The sequence below is a fragment of the Vipera berus genome, assembly GCF_964194415.1.
Source record: "Vipera berus genome assembly, chromosome: 2".
NCBI classification, from domain to species: Eukaryota; Metazoa; Chordata; class Lepidosauria; order Squamata; family Viperidae; genus Vipera; species Vipera berus.
In genome coordinates this window covers 130,780,033-130,802,356 of record NC_138203.1, presented here as the reverse complement: position 1 = coordinate 130,802,356, position 22,324 = coordinate 130,780,033, and the positions used below count along the sequence as shown (strand labels likewise).

Genomic DNA, 22,324 nt, shown 5'->3' with positions numbered 1-22,324 from the left:
TGACTTTACACGTAAAAGTTCTTGTCTTACAAAGTCATAGCTCGAAGAAAAGAATTTAGACTTGAGGGGATAGGTGGCAGGGCCGAAGGAACATTAAACACTAGAATATCGTTTTTATATTAACCTTTCTACAGGAGCCGTAAGGGCTTTTTTTTTTTAGAATCTAGTCTCCTTACAGCTAGCAGTTTGATATGTATCGGCAAATCTTTTAATCATCCGCATTAAAAATAGAAAAATCCCCTCAGTCTTTATTGTGGCATTGTCAGGTTTGCATCATTGAGAAGAGCTGGATAAGGTAACATGAGCTGGATGAAGTGCATTTTTTAATTATGTCTTTGATAGAAGAGAACATTTGTGGATCAGGGTTAAACTGTGGGGTCTTGGGGTTCTCTGAGTTTGGTTGTTTTCTTGCAGACGTTTCATTACCAAACTAGGTAACATCATCAGTGATAAAAGGGAGTAGAAATTTCTCTACTTTTATAAACTAATGGTTTCCCCTATCAGTGTTGATGGGAGTGGGCTTAATTCTTTGATTAGGCTATTATTTACTGTTCGCTTGTTTGTCTGAGTTTGTAGTTCCTTGATTGGCATATTGTTCACTTGTTAGTTGATATCTTTGTCCAAATTGTATTAAAAATATATATATATATATATATATATATATATATATATATATATATATATATATATATATATATATATATATATATATATATATATATATATATATATATATATATATATATATACATACATACATATATATATATATATAATATATCTATTATATTTTATATCTTTAAATATATTCATATTTAAATCTATGTTGTTACGCAGTCATAGTTCTGTTATTAGATATTTCAAAATGGCATAAAAATTAAAAGTTGTGAAATGAAATTTATTAGGAAATTGTCAGATAAAATTGAGCTGAATAATGGGAGACAGCCAAAAGATTTCTTCACCTGCGATCTAAAATTTTAAGATAATGAGTGAAATTTAATGCAGAATCTATGAATTAGGCAATGCAAAAGAAACCCTACCTTTATCATAGATGTGCATTGTATCTGCCTATGAAAGAAAATGAAATGATGAAGAAAAATGAATATATGAGCTGTCTTAGTTTATGTGTAATTGCAAACTGGAATATCTTCCATAATTTTGCATTCAAAACTTTGTCCAGTATTTCCTCTTAGTTACAAATGGGGCCTTCTGTGGATAGCAACACAAGGCACAAGTTGAAGATCATTTGCTATCTTGTGTAAACTTTAGGAGGCAATCCCTTTGAATATTTATACATTTGGAGAATTGTGTGCTTTTTTTGAGTGTTTAGTTTAAATGTTTTCATTTGTTTTCAGAGTGAGGGGCAAAGAATTGATGCCCATACTTTCCTGAGTTTATTCTGATCACGTATTCTGCCTATCATTTTGTGTTTTTTTAAAGAAAAGTATTTCACATAAAATATACAGTATATATTTGAAAGCTAGTATAAAACTGTATTGCTTTTTTATATCTACCCACTCACGCGCCCAAATTGGTGGTTTCGTATAATCTGAGCAGTTTGGCCCCATATGTAAAGAATGGGTGAAGGAAGGCATTGGCCACTACAAAATAAGTAATAAAATTATAATCCTTGCAGATGCTTATAATCCACTCCTCCCAAGTTTCCACTGAACAGCTTAAGAGATATTTAACAGCAGTAAATACCAAAAATGAGCTGTTAAAATATCTTTTACAGTTTTTTTAAAAAAATGCTATGTACCCTAGCACTAAAAAATGCAGAGAAAACGGGTACAGTAAATGTCAAACTATTTAAAGCATTCAGATTCAAGCATTGTGTGTTTAAAGTATGGAGAAAGACACTGTAATTGGTATAATGTAATACATATGAATAACTGCAATATTATAAGCAGACTCTAACATCATCTGGAATCTGATATCTGTTTAATAGCCAATCTCTAGTTTATAGAAAGTTGTTCAGTTCTTCACTAAGTTAAACAAAGTGGTCCCATAATAAAGTGTTGCAATGCAGAATGCTTGAATCTGGGCTGGCAGCCAGCCATGCTTCTTTTTTCTGGATACATCATTGTCCTTCCTGGTTTGCTGTATTTTCCATCCAGTCCTGACATCAGCATTCTATAACTATGTAACATACTGAAGTCTCACTAGGTTTTTTGGGGAGGTGGGTGGGTGGGAGTATTGTACTTTTGTAAAAATTTCTTCTAAAATGGTTGATATCTCATTATTATTATTATTATTATTATTATTATTATTATTATTATTATTATTATTTATTTATTTATTTATTTATTAAATTTTTATACCGCCCTTATCCCGAAGGACTCAGGGCGGTGTACAGGGCAATAAATATTAAAAACGAAGTACAAAAGTTAAAAAACAATTAAATATTATGCCCGATATAAACAGTAATTAAAACCATGTTAAAAACCCAACCCTTAACCCATCAAACCAGGCCGGATTGCTCAAATAAATAAGTTTTTAGATCCCGCCGGAAGGAGCGAAGGTCGGGGGCCATCCGGAGCTTGACCGGCAAGCGGTTCCACAGGTCTGGCGCGCCCACAGAGAACACCCTCCCCCTGGGGGCCACCAGTCGACATTCTCTGATCAGAGGCACCCTGAGGAGGCCCTCTCTGTGGGAGCGCACTGGACAGAGGGAAGTTGACGCCGGCCGCAGGTGTTGCCGTAGGTAATCCGGACCCATGCCATGTAGGGCTTTGTAAGTCATTACCAACACCTTGAATCTCACCCGGAGGACACTTATGAATAAGTGTTGTTGATATGGTCAAATAAAGATGTCCGTGAGAAGAATGAGTTCACTTTCAGCTTATAAATTGGACTTTTGCAACCTGCAGCTTCCAACTCTGTTGGTTTTCAGTTCTCATAAACTCAACCATCATGGCTATAGGTTGAGCTACCTGAAGAATTAAGGGAGATAGTGCAACACATTTGAACAGATGTGATGGCATTCCAAGATGGAATTGGTGTCCTAAGTGGAATCCTATCTTTCCAAAGAGGGTATGTAAGAGGCACAGGAAATTGTGGGTCTCATTTTGCAGAAATGGTTAAGTGGCTTGAAACCCTCACCCATTTTTCAGCGCTGTAGAAACTTATTCAGACCTTGCTGGAATGGGAGGCTTGTCCACGAATGTGTTAGGATAGAATTCAAGACAGGTTTGCATCCACGGATACTTTTAGCCTTCCCAATTCTCGGCATAATGCATCCAATGGGGAAGAGTGTTAGGCAGTGCTGGAGTGGGTTTCGGTAATTTTCCTCCCTTTTGCAACCTGCACATGAGAAAATGCAGAAAATATTTAAAGGAAGAAAAAGGAGAAAGGACCATGTGTACTTTTCATATGTTTGTCCTCAACTGCTTTGCCTAAGGCAGTTTCTCTAACTAGTATGTTTTGCTTACGTGAGAGTGCTTTGTAAATATTTTGGTGTGTTAAGGCTTTTAATTGCTTTGGACTGTAATTTTATCTTCTCCTTTTATGTCTCAATGGACTACCAGAGGTTTATCTGTGAGTAGAGTGCTAAAGGTTGTGCAATTTTTTTAAAAAATAATGCATAATCTTAAATGTCACTGCAAATCTCCCTGGAATTTAGGGAAAGCAGCAGCAGCAGAATTTTAAAACACATGTTGTCGATGGGGCTGATTGAAAGAAATCTGGCTTTCAACAGGAACGTGGTAATTATAGCTTGTTCAGAGTGCTAGAGAAGTGAAATTTTCAAAGGTAATCAACATTGGAGAGCCCGAAGGTTTGCAGATTTTTTCCTAGTGTTTCTGTCGAGAGTTCATGTGCGATCTGCCTGTTTTTCACCAGCAGAAGGACATAGCAGCATCCTGGTCTGGATCACTTCACACTACATTTGGGCTATGTGTTTTGGACTGAGTACCTGTAAGAACTTCTTAACAACTTCAAAGCAAGCTCACTGTGGTTCTATTCTGTATGTTCCTTGCTCTGCTTTTTTTTAAAATGAAGACGGTTTATTTATATATTTCTTTGTTCATCAGATGTGTGTCTCACATTCGCAGCAAAGCTGACTTGCGGCACACCTCATGCAAGAGAACGTTTTGGTACGTGAATCTTCAGATTGTGTTTGTGAAAAGGTTCTGCTGTCTTTCTGCCAACATCTTGCTCTCTTTGTGAGAGGACAATAAGCAGTCCGGTCAAGTGGTGACGGCACCTAGATTAGCCTTCCAGTGAAGTTAATGAGGTGGTTTATTTGCAATTAGTATGAGGACTTATTTTTTTGGCATTGGAAAGTAGAATGGAGGAAGGAGGAAGAGGCAGAGCCGATATTACGGTCAGAATGTTATGGCACCAAACAGATCTCTCTCAATGACTCATTCCCCTTCCCAGCTGTATTGCGTGCAAGCGTTTTGACACTTGGAAACTCCCAGCACAAAGGGGTAGATTCAGATGGTGAGTCATTGTGTCTCTTCTATGGGAGTACTCTGGGCCAACGTTGACCCAGGCATGTGCTCTGACTCTGAAATCTGGGCTTCCAGTAGCTTCTTGGGCTGTAACCTGAGAAGGACCCATCTTCACACCGGGGTGAAAGCACTGCAGCTCTTTTGCCTACAAACCAGGCTGTCATCTGGTGTTTTGCAGTAGACAACATCTGTAAAACTGGGCTTGAAGAATTGCCAAGGAGACATTCCGGCCCTTTTCTGGGGAGCCTGTTGTTCCGCAAGATTTGAAAGAGTGATTGGAGTTCAAGCTTTGAGCCAAAATAGGCTTGTGGGGAGCTCTTCCCTTCAACCAAGACTCTTTGAGTTGTTTGCCTGTTACCAGCTCTGTCCTGTGCTGTCTGGCTGTTACAGCACTTCATAAATGCTCTGCTTTAATGCTCTCTGGTGATTCTAGTTTATGCTTTTTGCCCCCCCCCCCAACAAAACAAAAAAAAACAAACTAACAAAAAAAACCACAAAAATTCAGACACACTCCATTGTCCTAGAGCAGGGGTAGGCAACCTTGGCTCTTTTATGACTCGTGGACTTCAACTCCCAGAATTCCTGAGCCGTCTGGCTCAGGAATTCTGGGAGTTGAAGTCCACGAGTCATAAAAGAGCCAAGGTTGCCTACCCCTGTCCTAGAGGGAGAGATTGTACAGATAATGGTAAAGGCTGCATCACATTAAATCCAGAAAACCACCATAATTGTAAACAAAAGAACACTCAAGCACCCCAGTGAACCAATATGATCGAAGAAGAAGAAAAAAGCCCATCAAAAATGGAAAAGGGCTTTCATCAACTGCCTAAAAGATACCAAACTTGGCACTGAGAGAATCTGCCCTAAGGAGACAGTTCTAAAACTGATGCACCAGCCACTCCCTCATAGTATTATCTATACCAGGGGTGTCAAACTCAATTTCATTGAGGGCCGCATCAGCATTGCGGTTGCCCTCAGGGGGCCGGGTGGGCGTGGCCTACTGGGTGGGCGTGGCTAGAGTGCGTATGGCCTACTGGGTGGGCGTGGCCAGCTCTACATCATTCGCATCAAGGGTGCCTATGGGGGCCTGGGCAGGAGTGGGACAGATCTGAGGGTGTCTGGCAGAAGGAGGGTCTCTGGGCCAGGGCCAAGGCAGTGGGGGCCGTTCCCTCACTGTTTCCAGGATGGCTTCGTGGGCCGCATGAAACCACTTCGCGGGCTGGATCCGGCCCCCGGGCCTTGTGTTTGACATGTCTGACCTATACTATCACTAACGGCAATAAGATTTTGGAGGAATTTCTGAACGTGAGATAAATTCACATGAGAAGTATAGTAGTTATGAGTTACCTGGATCCTATATTTACAGAAATTTAACAGTGACTTTCGGACTGAACGATGGCATGATAATTCTGAGCCTGGCAAGTATTGCATGTCATATTGGTGATGCGTTTATCAGCTTTATGCCTATGAATCGATCAGTTTACAGGTTCATCCTATTGCAGCTGTCCAAGAGAGAAAATACATGTATGAAGCAACTAACACAGCCTCTGTATCACATCCAGCTTTTTGTACCGGACTAATACTGGGCACTGGACGTCCACAGCTATGTTTATGCTTTCTAGAAGCTAGGGAGATTGCCAGCTCAGTTCTTTCACAGCACTGTTAAACAGTCGGTTACATTGGAAGAAAGACTGCAGTGAATTTAAGGCCTGGCATTTGATGTAACACATGAATGTGTTCTTTGAAACATTTTTGGAAAGTATTTCTTATCTATTAAGGAGCCACCTGGGAATCGGTACCGAAATCAGAGGTAAAATGGAAACATCATCAAGGGATATGCATATACATACCATGTGGTACCTAATACCTCGGTCTTAGGCCGAAAGCCCTGAAGTGGTTAGCCACTAGGCTGCTGTGTAGAGTCTGCCTGCCCAGCGCTTTCCAGGACAATGCAGGTAGCCTCCAGAGAAACTACATAATAGCACATAGTGTTCCATTTTGTTTTCTTCCAGCGGGAGATAGAAGAGCTGCCTTAATGAAAGTCAAAACCCAACATCCTGTGTTCAAAAAGACCAAGTTCTGCCAAGTTTGAAGGTCAAATTTCCTTTGAGTTCTGGTAACTTCCTGGACATATCCGTGTAGTTTTCTTGGCAAACAATACAGAAGTGGCTTGTCCCAGGACTTTTTATTGTCCCTCTTTCAAGTACTAACCAATTCCTAATGGTGGCTAGGTGGTGCCCTCTGTAGCTGGCCTCTGCCTGTTGACTTTCTTCGGACTTGTGGTGTCATTGAAAACTTTGTCTTGGCCCTGACGTTGAGTGGCAAATATTCGATTATGGGGGTGTTTTGTTTTCATTTTGGCAATTCACTTTTATTTTATTTCATTTTTGTTTAAAAAAGAACAGATTCTACCCTGATTCTACTCTGAAAATGTCCCATTTACCTGCTAATATTATTGGACAAGGCCCTCTGATGCCAATGAAGACTGAATTACTGAACCCATACAGCCCTCAGATCATACAAAATGGGCTATATAAATTTGATAAATAAATGATTGCCAACTCCATTTTAGAGTTCCAATTCTAGTAACAGCAGCAAGAAACTAAACTCTTCCTCCCCCTCCTCTGAAACATTTTATACTAGTTGAAAGCCCAATTTTTATTATTTGTGAAGTAATGGTTATGCAAAACTACCTTCCTTCTAATTAAGAGAATAAGTCCTTCCCCCCCCCCAGCTAACTCAAGCACAGTAAGATCCACAATAATAAAATATGGTGCTAAATAGAGAGATTGACATTTAATTTGAGGCTTCCGTAAGCTCATACTGAATGAGACAGGACAATTGTGGGGTTATTTTCTGGTTGAAGATGTATACCTGCCTATCTAAAAGAAACTGATCAAAAGAGCCAGCTCTACTTGCAGAGAGATTTTGATGTGGAGGGGAAGTCCTGGAAAGCATTCTCCCATGTTTCCATCTGTAGTCCCATGTAGTTTCCATCCATGTCACTCCCCTGGAGACTTGTTCCTTTGAAACAACAGCAAACGGCACATTTCCAAAACCCTAGCAACAGCTCTACAGCAACTTTGATTCTTCTTTGGCTGATCAGTGGGCTTTGAGCTACATTTGCTCATCTGTTAAGTAGTAGTGCAGATTATTTGTTCGAAAAATGTATATTTGATGTGTGTGTAGATATGCTATGCTGTGGTACGCGCTGTGCGCTTCCAGATCACTTTATAAGTGAGTTTGCAGGGATGGTTTCAAGTATAGCTCAACTAACTCACCATTATCCAACTTGTCTTCCTCCTATTTCCCTCGCAGCGACAACCCTGTGAAGTAGATTGGGCTGACAGGGAGTGATCGGTCCTATGTTGCCCCGTTGCCTTCCATGGGTAAGGCAGGATTAGAATTCATGGTCCCCCACTTTTTAGCCTGGGTATCTTAATCATTAGATCACAGTGGCTCTGAAATGAAACACCTTTCAGGTTTTTCCTTCGGCAGACACTACTTACTTTATAAATGCATTGCTGGGTGGGTGGGGGGGGGAGAGTTCTACCTACCAGTTTGTGCTTCTTGCTTGATTTACCCTGATCCTTAGCACTCATGTGGAGATTCAGAGTATCAGGGCCATGCTTATGGAAAGTTGGTTTAAAATCCGTGCAACTCAGAGCTTTGCATATTTCTTTACCAAAACCAGTTTAACAACACATCAATTGAACAAATTATCTCTTGGCTTGGAATTGGGTCTGCTGTCTCGTTCAGACTACCTTGGACTTGGGGTATATTAAGGACAGATTTGTCTTGGCCACCCTGCTTGGCTTCAATCCGGAATATGCTACCAGGTTTAAGTTCCTTCAGCTGCTGTTGGCTGAGGATTGGTCTCATATGACCAGCACAAAATGCGGGGCCTGCATCTGCTTATCTTAGAGGTTCACTTGTTTGGCTTGGACTCTTGCTTGCTTGGCCATCGTGTTCTTGTCTTTGTCTGCTGGAAACTTCCCCTTGTAAACTAGAGTTGAAAGTGAAGTTCCATCAAGAAGCTCTTTGGATGGAATTTTCTTTTCCATAGTTGTGGGTCTGCTTGCAACTTAATATGAAGTGGCGGAGGTGCAGGTTTGGGCTAAGGGTTAGAGGAGAGGCAGGCTTGCAAGACCATTTTTTGCATCTAGCATCGCAATTAACCAAGATAAGCTTGAATAAAATGACCACGTTCATTAGGAATAGATAGATTTCACTTACCAGATTTCACAGAGAAGCCGGCAATGCTTTTCTTAGTTCAGATAGATAGAATCTGTTTATTTGTAGTGTCTGCCTTGGCCCTTTTCAGAGGGAAAAAAAACCAACTAGATTAAGGTTTGCAGCAAGGTAATTCTTATCTCCAGTTCCAAAACAAAACTTCCTTTCTGTGTATCTTCATTGTGCTCGTAGCTTGCGTATGTTATATGACCCCACAGGACGAGGCAAATGCTCCGCTCTGCCTCCTTCCCCGATTCCAAAACTTCTCCCTCTTTTTAATGTCTTCCTCTTGTTTCAACTCTTTTCGTGCGATTATAGCACATCCCTTTCCAATGCACATTTGAATATTGGTGAATTCTTTTCATTTTTTTTGTCTCCTAAAGTAATTTTACTCACATGGGCTAAATTCCCACCCAGTATACTTCAAGATCTTGCAAAGGCCGTGTCCACTGTGAACTTGTGACTATTGTTTTGAGAAAGGATGGACAGACATGGGAATGAGCGTGAGAGAGAGTGCGTAGGTGTGGGAGTGCGATAGGTAGATAAGCTTGGCAACTTGTTCCTGAAGAGAAGTGCCTCTCGCCACCAACCCTCCATAGAAACTCCCCAAGGTGGGATTTTGCTGCACCACAAGGTCACATAACCTGACATTTAATATCCTAAAAGAAGTTTGCTGTGGGCTCATGGAAGAATTCCAGAATCAGATCTGAAAGGAAAAGTTCCTTTGGGGCTTTGAGCGCAACATTAAAATCATGCCCTGTTTCGCCTGATCTAGAGCTAGTTATGGCCACAATTCATACTGAAGGGCCGGAGTGGTGTAGGGAAACCCTCCCTTCTTGCCGTTGTTTGAAGCAGTCCCTTAGGCAGGAGGTGGGGGGGTCTTTGGTCTTTCTGAACGTTTGGGGCCAGATCTTCTAACAATCTCAGCTAGCTGGACCTCTGGAGAGGGAGGTTGAAAGATATAATCCAGCAACATCTGGTGTACTGTTTCTGAACCTCGGCAGCTTTAATATGCATGGACTTCAACTCCCAGAATTCTTTTAGCCAGCATGGGTGTTCTGGGAACTGAAGTCCATACATTTTAACGTTGAGAAGGGCTGATCTCGAGCAGGGGTCCCCATCCCCTGGACCCTGGTCCAGCAGCGGTCCATGGCCGGTTAGGAACTGGGCCACACAGCTGGAGGTGAGCAGCGAGCATGTGAACCCTACTGAAAACTGCGCCTGCGCGGGATCTAGGTTGGGGACCGCTAATCTAGAGGCTCCACGTCCTGCACGTTTTTATAGGATGTCGAGAAGCAGAATTGCTAGAGGTTTTTTTCCCTCTTCCTTCAATTCTGTCCTCCCGTCTAGCCACGCACGTTTCAACCACGTGAACTCCACGACTGCTCTCTCCTTCCTCCCCCCTCCTCCTCCTCCACCACCAGGCTGATGGAAAAATAAAATGCATAACTTGAATTCTTCTCTCGGACAATTTTAATATTTTGTTTATGAAAAGGGCAGCTCTTCAAAGGCTGAGTGTGGGTTTTCGGCACACGTCTGGAGTGGGAGGTGGGCTTGGATTTGCCCCACGTCTCTTGGATGGGATTGTCCGTTTCTGCAAATCAGGGTGTCTTGGAATTTTGCATGTCTGGATTATAATAGCCTGGAGCCCTCGCCTTTCCCAGAATCACCCTGCTGTCGGAATTGGAAGGTGAGCAATATTTTTTTTTCTTCCCCTTCTGATCCGTCACCAAACTTCAAATTAAGACTTCTGGTACGACCAGCAAGACAAAACACACACACGCTTAAGATGACCCAGATGAGGTGGCAGAATTTGCCTGCTCTTGCAGGAGCTCAGCAGGCTCCGTGTGTGATCTAGACTGCCTCCATTCATAAAAGAACACACTGAGAAACCATTTTTGTAAGGTGGTCGAGACTCAGTACTGTACAGACCCTGCAAGTCAAGCCTAAGCTAATTGTAATGCAATTCAATGGGAAAAACTTAACACTTCCCGCAAGGTTCCCACCAGAATTCCAAATCCTAGCCACGTAGTAGTGTAATATCCCAGCCATTTTGCCTTATATAAATAAGGTATATAAATAAAATTATTATTATTATTATTATTATTATTATTATTATTATTATTATTATTATTATTATTATTATTATTATTATTATTATTATTATTATGCCCCCCATGACACTTTCCTTCTCTATTAAATGTTCACTCTAGCCTCAGTTTTCATTTAGTTTGTTGTGCTGTTGGCATGGGTACCACAGTTGTCTTTGGGCTGCTCCTGCCCTATCCAGGTTTTATGCTGGTGGGTCTGCTATGTGCAGATGAAGCCTGCTAGAATTTGCTGGGGTTAGCATGATATTTTTTTCCCCCTACAGACCCTTGTACTGTTAAAATAAGAGTTATGTGTTGTTTTTTCCGAAGGAAGGAAACACAGAGAAACCTGGGTTGTTTTTTTCCCTAAACATCAACTTATTGTGCATGGTAGGTTCTGCTTAGTGGGCCATTTTTCAAGTCACTGAACTTGATGCTGTTTGTGGAAGGGGGGGGGGAAATGTTAATAAAACTCAATCCGGATACTTTATTAGCACATTTTCTTTCCTGAAAAAAAACAACACTAAGCATTGCACACATTGTCAGTACAATCCCGATTCTAGTAATCAGGAGCAAAGCATAAAGGGCAATGCAGTTGAAAATAATAATAATAATAATAATAATAATAATAATAATAATAATAATAATAATAATAATAATGATGATGATGATGTTGGAAGGGACCTTGGAGGTCATCTAGTCCAACCCCCTGCTCAGGCAGGAAACCCTATACCATTTCGGACAAATCTCTTCTTAAAAACTTCCAGTGTTGGAGCACTTCTTCAACTGTTAGCAGCTCCATGACATGAGGTAGGCTTTGAAATGTTATCTTCAAAACAATAAGTGCTAGAAACTTTTATTAAGAAAAAACCAAGACTCTTGGAATACTTAATCCTCTCTCCGGTTTAAGAAACTGTATATGCTTGGCACACTGACAAGTTAGAGCAAGTGTGTTTTCCTGGGATCTTAACTTTGTAGCACAAATAAGAAATTGGGGCTGGGAAGGCTGGCTCATATATATTCTGCCTTGCCTGGCTTTTGACGTCTGAATTAGAAGGCTTGTCATTGAAAGGGGATTAAGGTGCTTTTTGAAAGAAGAAAAAGCTTTTACAAATTATCTCTATTACAACAATGCTGTTAGCCTGCTGTGGGGCTGACCATAAAAGTTTAGCAAGTTCACCCTAACCTTACTCTTTTCTGTCTAGCCAAAGGAACACTGCAACATCACACTAATTCTATCCAGGTTGATTCTGGGTGAGATATCATGCAGCTGCATATTTTCAGCCCACCAATAAAATCACAGGAGAGCTTTCAGTCACATTTGGGGGAATCAAGTCTGTGTTTGTTTTTCTTTCGTCCCCAGAGGGACTCTAAGCTAGAGGTCCCCAAACTCAATCTGGGACCGGCCACGGGGCGTGCAAAGAAGTGGAGCCCCACCCCTGGGATGCAGTCCGCACATGAAACCACGCCCCCTTCGGTCCGCAGAAAAACCTCCCCGCAGAACCAGTGCCTGGTGCCTAAAAGTCTGGCGCCTCTGCTCTAAGCAGTTCTGTGGCCCTTCAACTTAAGCAGGTAGTCCTCGACTTACAACAGTTCGCTTAGTGAACACTCAAAGTTACAACAGCACTGAAAAATATGACCTATGACCGTTTTTCAGAGTTACAATCTTTGTAGCATCCCCCTTAATCATGTGATCAAAATTCGGATGCTTGGCAACTGGTTCATATTTATGACCTTTGCTGTGTCCCAGGGTCACATGATCCCCTTTTACAACCTTCTGACAAGCTCAGTTGTGCTCGTACGTTGAGGACTACCTGTATTAAGCAAAACATGAAAAATGACCCTTAAGGACAACACCTTATTTCTCCCATTAAAGGAAGTGGAGGCGGGGGGGGGGGGGAGAGGAAAAATAAAGAAGTCCCTGGAGATTTTACTCCTAGCCTTTGCTGACTCTAGGAAGGGAAAGGGTGAAGAAAATGGGGTTACTTCCTAGTCAAGGCTTTTATCTAAGTATGTTAGAATGCGCCCTACCAAGTTGAAATTGTGCAACTCCAGGCAGGCAAGAGACCCCGGGGAAGGCACACATGTGTCTTGGCATTCCATCTGTGCCGCAGCCTTCCATAACTTGGAACATTTGGGGTATATGTTGAGCATTGTGGGACATGTGGGTTCACGGAAGGCACAGCTGGAAAAATCCCGGGGAGAACGAGACTGGAGAGTGAATTTCACATGCGATCCTTTGCTAATGCTGGTGCCAGTGACTGTGCTGTTGAAACATGAAACTTAACCATGGCTCCCTCATCAAGGCGGTGTGGTATAGTTAAGAAAGTGGTATAGTTATGACTAGCTATTACCGGTCATTAAGCATTGTCACTGTCTGGAAGAGGTGAAGAAACGACTCTTCTGAAGAGTCGGGAATTATTCAAACTTTGAAGGGAAAAACAAACAAACAAACAAACATGCCAGGATGTTATTTCAATATTGGTAGCCACATCAGATGGCAAATAACCGGCAGCCACTTACTTACCCTTCCTCGTTCAATTGTCATTCGTGCAATCCCGATTTTGTCATCTGCTCGGGTTTGTTCTCACTGTAAAATGATTTTAATTGGTTAAAAAGTAACGGGAAAGCTTTCCACAAACCTCATTAACTGTGATGAAAGCCATTTGATTTGAAAGGTGGGCAAGAGCGTTAACTTTGCCACTTGTTCTTCCTCCAAGGGGGGAAGATCCTCGTCAAGGTGGCTCGCCCCTTCTGTCAAACCGCTTCCCCATCCAGCTGTTTGAAATGTTTGCTTTCTGTTTAGATGGATGAGCAGTTCTCGGAATTCTGCAGCAGCCTGGAGAGCCAGTGGAAAGGGTCAGCGGTTTGCGTTTTTTCCACCCGGCTGCAGAAGCCAGGAAAGTTTGGTTCAGCATATGGCTGGGTTTCATGAGAGGTGTTCCGTGCACACAGGCTCAAAAAGGAGCACCGGAGGGTCAGATTATGCATCCTTTGGATAGCTCTTCATCCTCGGATGCTCTGCTGGCCTAATTTAGGGAGTGAGCGTGGCAACCTGAAGGGGCACAGGCGACTGGTTGGTTTCACTTTCTTCCAGGAAATGCGTGCGATGCTGGCACTCTTGGCGATGTTTCCTGCAATCCCTTTGCTTTTCTTTAAAAACGGAAGGCTTCTAACCAGTGCGGCTGGAAAGATAGACTGGAAAGTATGCAAGAAATCTCTAGAATGTATTACTGGCAGCCCTGTTCTTAGGCAGAACTGGTGTTGGATGTCACAAAAGGCCAGCAAATTAGAATTTAATGTGTTCTTGCATTTGATTGCCAGCATCATAGAAAAAAGATACTTGTGGGATGGTTTGCCTCCGGTGTCAATATAACTTGGCTGTCCTGGGGTACAATGTTCTTAAACTATGGGGATGGAGATGTCAACATTTCTGTTTGGTTTCAAATAGCATAACATTTAGGTTAGGGTCTGTGATATCAGAAGCCTCTGGGGGAAAGGTCTAGTTGTTAAAGATACAGGCTTTTATGCATAAAAAGCTGCTGGCTCCTTATATTGTTAGCATAGTAAATGATGCAAAACCAAAAGGTTTGTGAACATTTATTCAACTTCCTTAGTTTACATAGAATTATCTGCATCCTTGGTATAAAACTATGTAAGATATTTTGCAATGCAAAAACCAAAATAGGATTTTTGCTTCACTGCCACTGGATGTGAGTCACATGGAACAGGATCTGAACAGGACTAGAGGCTTTTTAGCCCTTTTGAGCTGTTCAGTGACGAGACACTTTCTTATATGAATACTGCTAATGAACTCCACCTTTATAAACATTGTTTAATTGACATTATCTATCACAGGTGCAACATTTGAAAGGAGAGCCGACAGAAAGAAAGATAGATACAGTAGTGGCCAAAATTGTGGAAACTTTTTGGGAAAAGTGTACAGTTAGAAATGCCACCTTTGGTTAAGTTTCCACCAATTTTTCTTCAAATTTCTTTATAACTGTAGCCTTGTTCACTTAATAATACTATTTTACATCACTTTCTGGGCGACCAGTCAACTCTTTGCACCATTACTTTAATTTTATTACATTTTACAAGCTCACTAAATGAAAGGGGGAAAAAACCCCAACCAACTTGATAGCCATCACATAACACACTGACAAACGTCCTCCTCTCAGCTTCAACACATGACATTGATAACTGAACCCTACTGTGATCTGATTGGCTCTGTGCCAAAACAAGATGACACACGATTGGCTCTCTAAACACTCGTGCTCATTGGCTACAATCGGATGAAGGAAAGCTACCTGATATCAACCAAAGCAAGTTGTGCTTCCTCTTTCTGGTTATTTGGCTATAACTTTTCATAGACTACAGTACAGATAATTGAACAAACTATTACATTCTTGATTAAATTATCTTTCCATTGATATATAATTTTATGGTACTACTCCAAAAAATTGGTGTTATTAGCCATCAAATCTCAAAAATATACTTTTCTCAAAAGGTTTCCACAATTTTGGCCACTACTGTAGGTAGGTAGGTAGGTAGGTAGGTAGGTAGGTAGATAGATAGATAGATAGATAGATAGATAGATAGATAGATAGATAGATGATAGATAGATAGATAATTTATATAACCATCTATCTCACAAAATGTTACTATGTAAAGCAGAGTAACTGTCTACAGAATAACCATATAACAGTATAAACTGCATAACTACATAAACTATAAGTAGTAGTATAAAAATTAACATAGCTAGAAAAAATTATGATTAAAATGCAAAGAGAGGACAGCAAATATTAAACACAATAGAGCCATCTAAACACTGGTATCTTGGGGCCGCCAGGCCTCAGGGCCAAATTAAGTTTTGAGGGACTTCTGGAAAATTAACAAGGATGGAACCTACTCACTTCAGGGGGGGATGAAGTTCCATAAGCTGAGCACCATGGCAAAAAAAAAGGCCCATCTCCTGGCTTCTGCCATTTGTGGCTCCAGTGCAGACAGGACCTGCAGCATACCTCTTCTGCTGGATTTGATGGGAATCAGGGATAGGTGGTCCTTTAGATAATCTGGCCTCATGCCGCGAAGGGCTTTAAACTTCAAAACCTTGAATTGGACCCAGGAGTAAACTGGCAACCAGTTCAAGGAGCAGAGGTGGAACATGTTGCATTCTAGAGGCACACATACATTGACTGCCTGTCCCTCTGCACATATCATGTGCAAGTTGGCTTCTGTGCAGACAAGGTCCCTGAAATACCCTAAGTCTGTGCTTATGTGGAATCTTATGTGTATGTATTTATTTATTATATTTTTATACCGCCCTTCTCCCGAAGGACTCAGGGCGGTGTACAGGGCAATAAATATAAAAACGAAATACAAAAGTTAAAAAACAATTAAATATTATGCCCAGATTTAAAACAGTAATTAAAAGACATATTAAAACCCCAACCCTAACCCATCAAACCAGGTCAGATTGCTCGAATAGATAAGTATTTAGATCGCGCCGGAAGGAGCTGAGGTCGGGGGCCATCCGGAGCTCAACCGGCAAGCGGTTCCACAGGTCTGGCGCGCCCACAGAGAACGCCCTCCCCCTGGGGGCCACCAATCGGCATTCTTTGATCGGAGGCACCCTGAGGAGGCCCTCTCTGTGGGAGCGCACTGGATGGAGGGAAGTTGACGCCGGCCGCAGGTGTTGCCGTAGGTAATCTGGACCCATGCCATGTAGGGCTTTGTAAGTCATTACCAACACCTTGAATCTCACCCGGAGGGCAACCGGCAGCCAATGCAGCTCGCGGAGCAAAGGTGTAACATGGGAGTATTGGGAAACCCCCAAGACAACTCGCGCGGCTGCATTCTGCACCAGTTGGAGCCTCCGAGTGGTCTTCAAGGGCAGCCCCATGTAGAGAACATTACAGTAGTCCAGACGAGAGGTCACGAGGGTCGCATTGGGCGCACCAGTTACTATAATTATACACACACCTGAGTCCTGCCCTTTTGCAGACTTCATTGAAGCGATATCAGTGAAGAAGAATATTCTTGCATGCTGAATATTGTTGAGAGCACGGATGTGGTTATTGCTGAAGGCTTGTCACTGATAGGCTGCCTATCTGGATGGGCGCAAGTAATATTTCTTTAAAACTTGTATGCGGGAAATTGCTCTGAGGTTGATGAAATCTATAATTTATTTATTTATTTATTTATTTAATTTATATACCGCCCTTCTCTCAAGAGACTCAGGGCGGTTAACAGGGCAATACATAAAAACAGGTACAAAAAAATTAAAATTATTAAAACATGATTAAACAGTGCCCATAATAATACAAATTTAAAATTAAAATCATAGTAACAATCCCACCCCGTCCCATCAGGCCAGGCCCGCTTCGTTAAAGAGATGGGTTTTAAGGTCGCGCCGGAAGGAGCGGAGATCGGGCGCCATCCGGAGCTCTACCGGAAGATGGTTCCATAAATCCGGTGCACCCACAGAGAACGCTCTCCCCCTGGGGGTCACCAGTCGGCATTCTTTGACTGGCGGCACCCTGAGGAGGCCCTCTCTGTGGGAGCGTACTGGGCGGAGGGAAGATGACGCCGGCTGCAGGTGCTCCCCAAGGTATTCTGGACCCATGCCATGGAGGGCTTTGTAGGTCATTACCAACACCTTGAACCTCAGCCGGAAGACAACTGGTAACCAATGCAGCTCGCGGAGCAAAGGTGTCCATCTAGACAAGGCTTCCTCAAGAGGGAAGAGGAAGAAAGCCAGGTACAACAAGTACAGGGGGACCTTGATGTGCAACCACAGTGGGACTGGAGCTTCCATTGCTAAGCGAGTCGGTTATTAAGTGAATTGCCCCTGATTTTTCAACCTTTTTAGTTGCAGGTGTTACTGTTGCTTAAGTGAATCACGGGATTGTTTCAGTAAATCCGGCTTCCCCCGTTGACTTTGCTTGACGGAAGCCAGCTGGGGAGATTGCAAATGGCGATCGTGTGACTCCCCCCCACCCACACCCCCCGGGCACTGCAACCATTGTAAATGCATGCCGGTTGCCAAGTGCCCCTAACTTTCGTCATGTGAATGGGGATGCTGCACCAGTTAGTAGTGTGGGGATTGGTCATACGTCCCTTTTTTCCAGCATTGTTATAAGCCCGAACAATTGGTAAATGAACGGTCATAAGCTGACCACTACCTGTGCTGCTTAAATTCAGAAATAAAGCCAACAGTTTTTAAACCAGAATGGACATACCCGTGTTTCCCCCCAAATAAGACCGGGTCTTATATTAATTTTTACTCCAAAAGATGCATTAGGCCCAGGGCTTATTTTCTGGTTACGGTAGGTCTTCTTTTCGGGGAAATATGTCGAACTTAACTGGGGCTTATTTTGGGGGCGGGGCCTATTTTACGAGCGTCCTGAAAAAAAATCACGTAAGGGCTTATTTTCCGGTTGGGTCTTGTTTTCGGGGAAACACGGTATAAGTAAAGATGTTGCATGATAAAATCAAAATGATGGCAGCATATATTCTAGGGATAACCTCAGCAAATTATTAAATTGGAGCAAGAATTAATAATACATTGAACAGCAGTGTAGTTTACTAATCTGTTACATAGTTTAATGGTTTATTTGAAAAACACCTATAATCAATATCCATTTTTGGAAAATCCACTTCCTTTAGTTGTATTGTTTTATGTTTGTAACCATTTCAGGGTTGCAATGAGATCAAAATTTGCTGATCTTCCAAATTATTGTAACCTTTAGCTTGGAAGTTTCTATCAAATAAGATAGAGTAGTTTGTGGATGCATGTCTTGGACTCCTAGTTGTCTATAGCATATTCAAAATGCAAAAATACTGCAAAATGGGAAAAGCAAATAATAATAACAATAATAACAATAACAATAACAACAACAACAACAACAATAATAATAATAATGTTGTTGTTTGGGGGAATATTTCCCATCTTGTTGAAAAGCAGCCTTACATATCCATGGAAGTGGTTATGTGATATTTGCAAAGATAGGATTTTTCTAGTTTGTGATTTCACATGTTACTCTTGATCTGATTGTTGTTCCACCTTGTAAGGCATACGGACTGTTTAATTACCATGCAGCCAACCAAGTCTAATGAATGCTTACCCTATGGCTCTCTCAGTTACCTTGGGGAGTCCCCGTTTGCTCTTGCTTGTCAACCTTTCAAAATTCTCTATCATTAACACAGAGGATGTTGATAGGATTATGGCTGCCTGTGGTGACTTCAGAAGATGGAGTGTCAGGCCAGATGGGCGATCAGCTATTGTCTTGTCTTCTCTTTGCAGCTCTTGGAATATATAGGGAAAGGGAAGAGCATCATTGATGTGGGTCTTGCACAAGCTCGGCAGCCTCTGAGTACCAGGAGTCACTACTTTGAGGTGGAGATTGTGGATCCAGGAGAGAAGTGCTACATCGCTCTGGGCCTTGCCCGCAAGGTAAAAAAGCTGGAGCGTAAATGGAGACTGTTCTGCCTTTAGAGGTTCCCTCATTAACTCGAGTTCCCAGGTGTGCAGTCCCAACATGGCATCAAATTGGGGGGAACAATTTTATGTATGTGTGAAGGAATATGTGTTGTGTATTGAGAGAAGGTAAGAAGTCCCCTTTAACATGGAGCTGCTCAAGACCTCTTTGCCTTGTGATACACTCCCTTAGGGCTCACCGACACAACCATAAGCCAAAACGATTTGTTGGGATCTTTCCCACGTGGTTCCCTCGCCATCTTCTGGGGAAGCAGCACCCAATTTACAAAACCCTACAGTCGGTGACAAAATTGTTCACAGCTGACCACAAAAGTTGCTGTAGGGAAGAACTAAGCAAGGGCTAACAAAGGGCTTAAGTTTGTTTCTCAGTATAGCTTGCATTCCTTGCTCTTTAAAATATCTTTGCAAAACTGAAGATGGCTGGCAATATCTCAGAATCTGGGGTTAAAGCTGGGGTTTAATTTGATCCATTTGAGGCTTCAGTGTTAGGCCAAGTCAGGCAGCAGATGTTTAAAAGTCTCCATGTGAAATGATGAGTCACGGCACGGTCCAGCTGCCAAACAGAAACCATATCACAGAGTCTCCTTGTTAGTGTTCATAAGGGATGGGATGGACCTAAAACAAAGCAGTGACGGGGGCATGGAGAAAGTAGCGTTTTCTCTCATTGGAGGGCAGTTGGAACAAGCCTTTTTAAGACCTGTCATTGCATAGAACTGCTGCAGCAAGACGGCTCTTCTCCACTCATTCTTGGTCATAATATGAAATCAGGGTTCACCAATATGAAATCCCTCTCTAAGCTAGCGCTCTCTGAGGTCCGTTGCAGTCTCCTCGGCCTTTCTTCGTGCACTTTGCCAGTTTTAGTAACTCTGGGTCGGCAATGAAGCTTTTGCAATGAAGCTGTGCCATAGCCATTTCCCCCAAGGCCTGCCTTTTGTGCAAACTTCTCTTTCGTTCGTCCGTTTCTTCCACAACTCTCCTTCAACTCTTGCCAGCGTGTCCTGCAAAATGACAGTGGAAAGCTAAAATCCCCTCCCTTTGTTTCTTCAGGCCTGGCACCTCAAATTTCCTTTAATTTCCCCTTGAACCCCAATGAGTTCCTTAGAGAGGTGGTTGGCTCTCCTTCCCTGGATACCTTCAAGCAGAGGCTGTGGATGTTCGTCTCTCGAGGATGCTTTCATTCGGATCGATCCCTTCTCCGAACAAGGGTTGAACTCACGGGTCTAACTGGCCCCTTTCAGCTCAAAGATGGGGGATGGGGATAGGCTGGTGGAAGGTGAGATTGTTTCAAAACTCAACTTCAACTTGACACCCCGATTAATGAAATGCAATTCAACGAGGGAAGACATTCCAAATGTGCCGTCTGTCCTATGTAGGCCTTATTGTGGTTTTTAAAAGTGAGCCATGGAGGGTGTTCGACGTTGCAGCTATGTCGGCAGGAAGTCAGTTTCTTTCCTCTTGACTTGGTTATGCTCACCTACAAAGTTCTGCCTGCAAAACTGAGGCCTTGAGTTAGCTGCCGCTCTTCCACTTCCTTCAGACTTTCATCAGAGCAAAAATATGACAGCTGCAAAGATCAGGATAACCCTTAGCAAATAAAGGTCTGCACCGTCATCGATCAACCCATGGATGCCTCTTTGTCCCGCACAGCATCTTCTGCTTTGGATTGGCCAAGTTAGGCTCTCTCGTTACGGGCAAATTCCAATGAATAAATTAGAACCAGGCTGCAATGCATATTGGGGCTGGATTGGCGCCTGTCCCTCTTCCTTTCTTGTCCGATGCAGCCATCTGGTTCTGTTGTTTGCTTCTATGCATGGCCTCGATTCATGTGGCCTTTGAGACTGAGCCAGCTCCTTCCCTCCTCCTCTTGCTACAACCAGCCAATCTCAGCAGTCATGGGAGATCCAAAAAGGAATAAGAACTGGATCAACATCCTTTCACTCTCCCTTGAGTTCTTGATTCACCGGAGAATAACTTGCCCTGAAATGATCTGGCATTTCTACATCTGGTGTATCTCTGTGCGTACGTAAGGGCAGGATGAGGGGCAGGCAAGGGAGCCTGGATATAACCAGGAGCTGACTTTGGGGGGATCCTGCTTCAGTTTGTAAGGAAACCAGGAGCAGCCATAGTGAGTCTTTAGCCATCACGAGGAAAAGAAAGCAGAAAAAGAGTATGCAAAAAGTTTTGACTTAGATAGTAATGAAGGAAGCCTGCAAGTCAGGCTTAACATCCAGTGAGAGAATTGAATTTGGTTAGTACTGTTCTTGAGTAGCAGATTTGTTGTCATTTTAGATTAGATTGGGGAAATTGAACATTCTCAAAGAAGACCGCCAACCACTTCTCTTTTGTGGCCAGGGTAACTATATGAATGTGAGCTAGATAAGTGATCTATTCTAGATAAAATTCTGATAGGACAAACTGAAAGTTTTGCTTCAGTGTATGATTAAAATTGAATGTTGTAAGAAAATGGTGCTGGAAATTCAGAAATTAAGTAGAATTTGTCAGACCAGACAAGTAAATCATACAAGAACACCAGATCCCCTCTTCTTTCTGTGAATGAAATATGACAATATCTGGACTCATTTTCATGGCATGTTAGTGTGTCCTGACACAAAATGAAAAAATCTTAAGTCATCCCATTAAAAAAAAAATCTGTGTGACCATTTACATATTTGTCTGCTTCCAACTGTTGCCACTCCACAGCTTGAGACAGAATGGATGAAGGTCGTTGTGCTCAAATTCCCATCGGTTCCAGCCAGCGTGGCCATTGATATTGATAGGAATTGTAGTCAGGAAATGTTCAGAGGACTAGATTCTCCACCCTTGCTTTAAGAGAGCCAAGATGTGGAGAAATAGGGTATGAGGTTCATCCAGTGTGGATGCTGTGCAATTGATTTCTGTGGAGATGGGTTGTTTAAGCCATCCTGGCTTTAAAATTAACCACCTGCATTTTGCCTTGGAGACTACAGGAGGTGAGTGTAGTAATAGTACTAGTGTAGTAGTGTAATAGCTACAAATCAGACCAATGCACGCAATCTCTTCTGGGAAAA

The 22,324-nt window shown here is 42.3% G+C and overlaps 1 protein-coding gene across 4 annotated transcripts in view; it reads left to right on the top strand.

The window, feature by feature from the left end:
• Window positions 1-22,324, top strand: part of SPRYD3 (SPRY domain containing 3) — a 53,543-nt gene that overhangs the window by 11,513 nt on the left and 19,706 nt on the right. For all 4 annotated transcript variants that reach the window (XM_081321370.1, XM_081321373.1, XM_081321371.1 and 1 more), the window contains exon 7: window positions 19,083-19,232. In XM_081321370.1, the coding sequence (XP_081177496.1) occupies window positions 19,083-19,232 (150 nt within the window). The remainder of the gene's footprint in view (window positions 1-19,082; window positions 19,233-22,324) is intronic.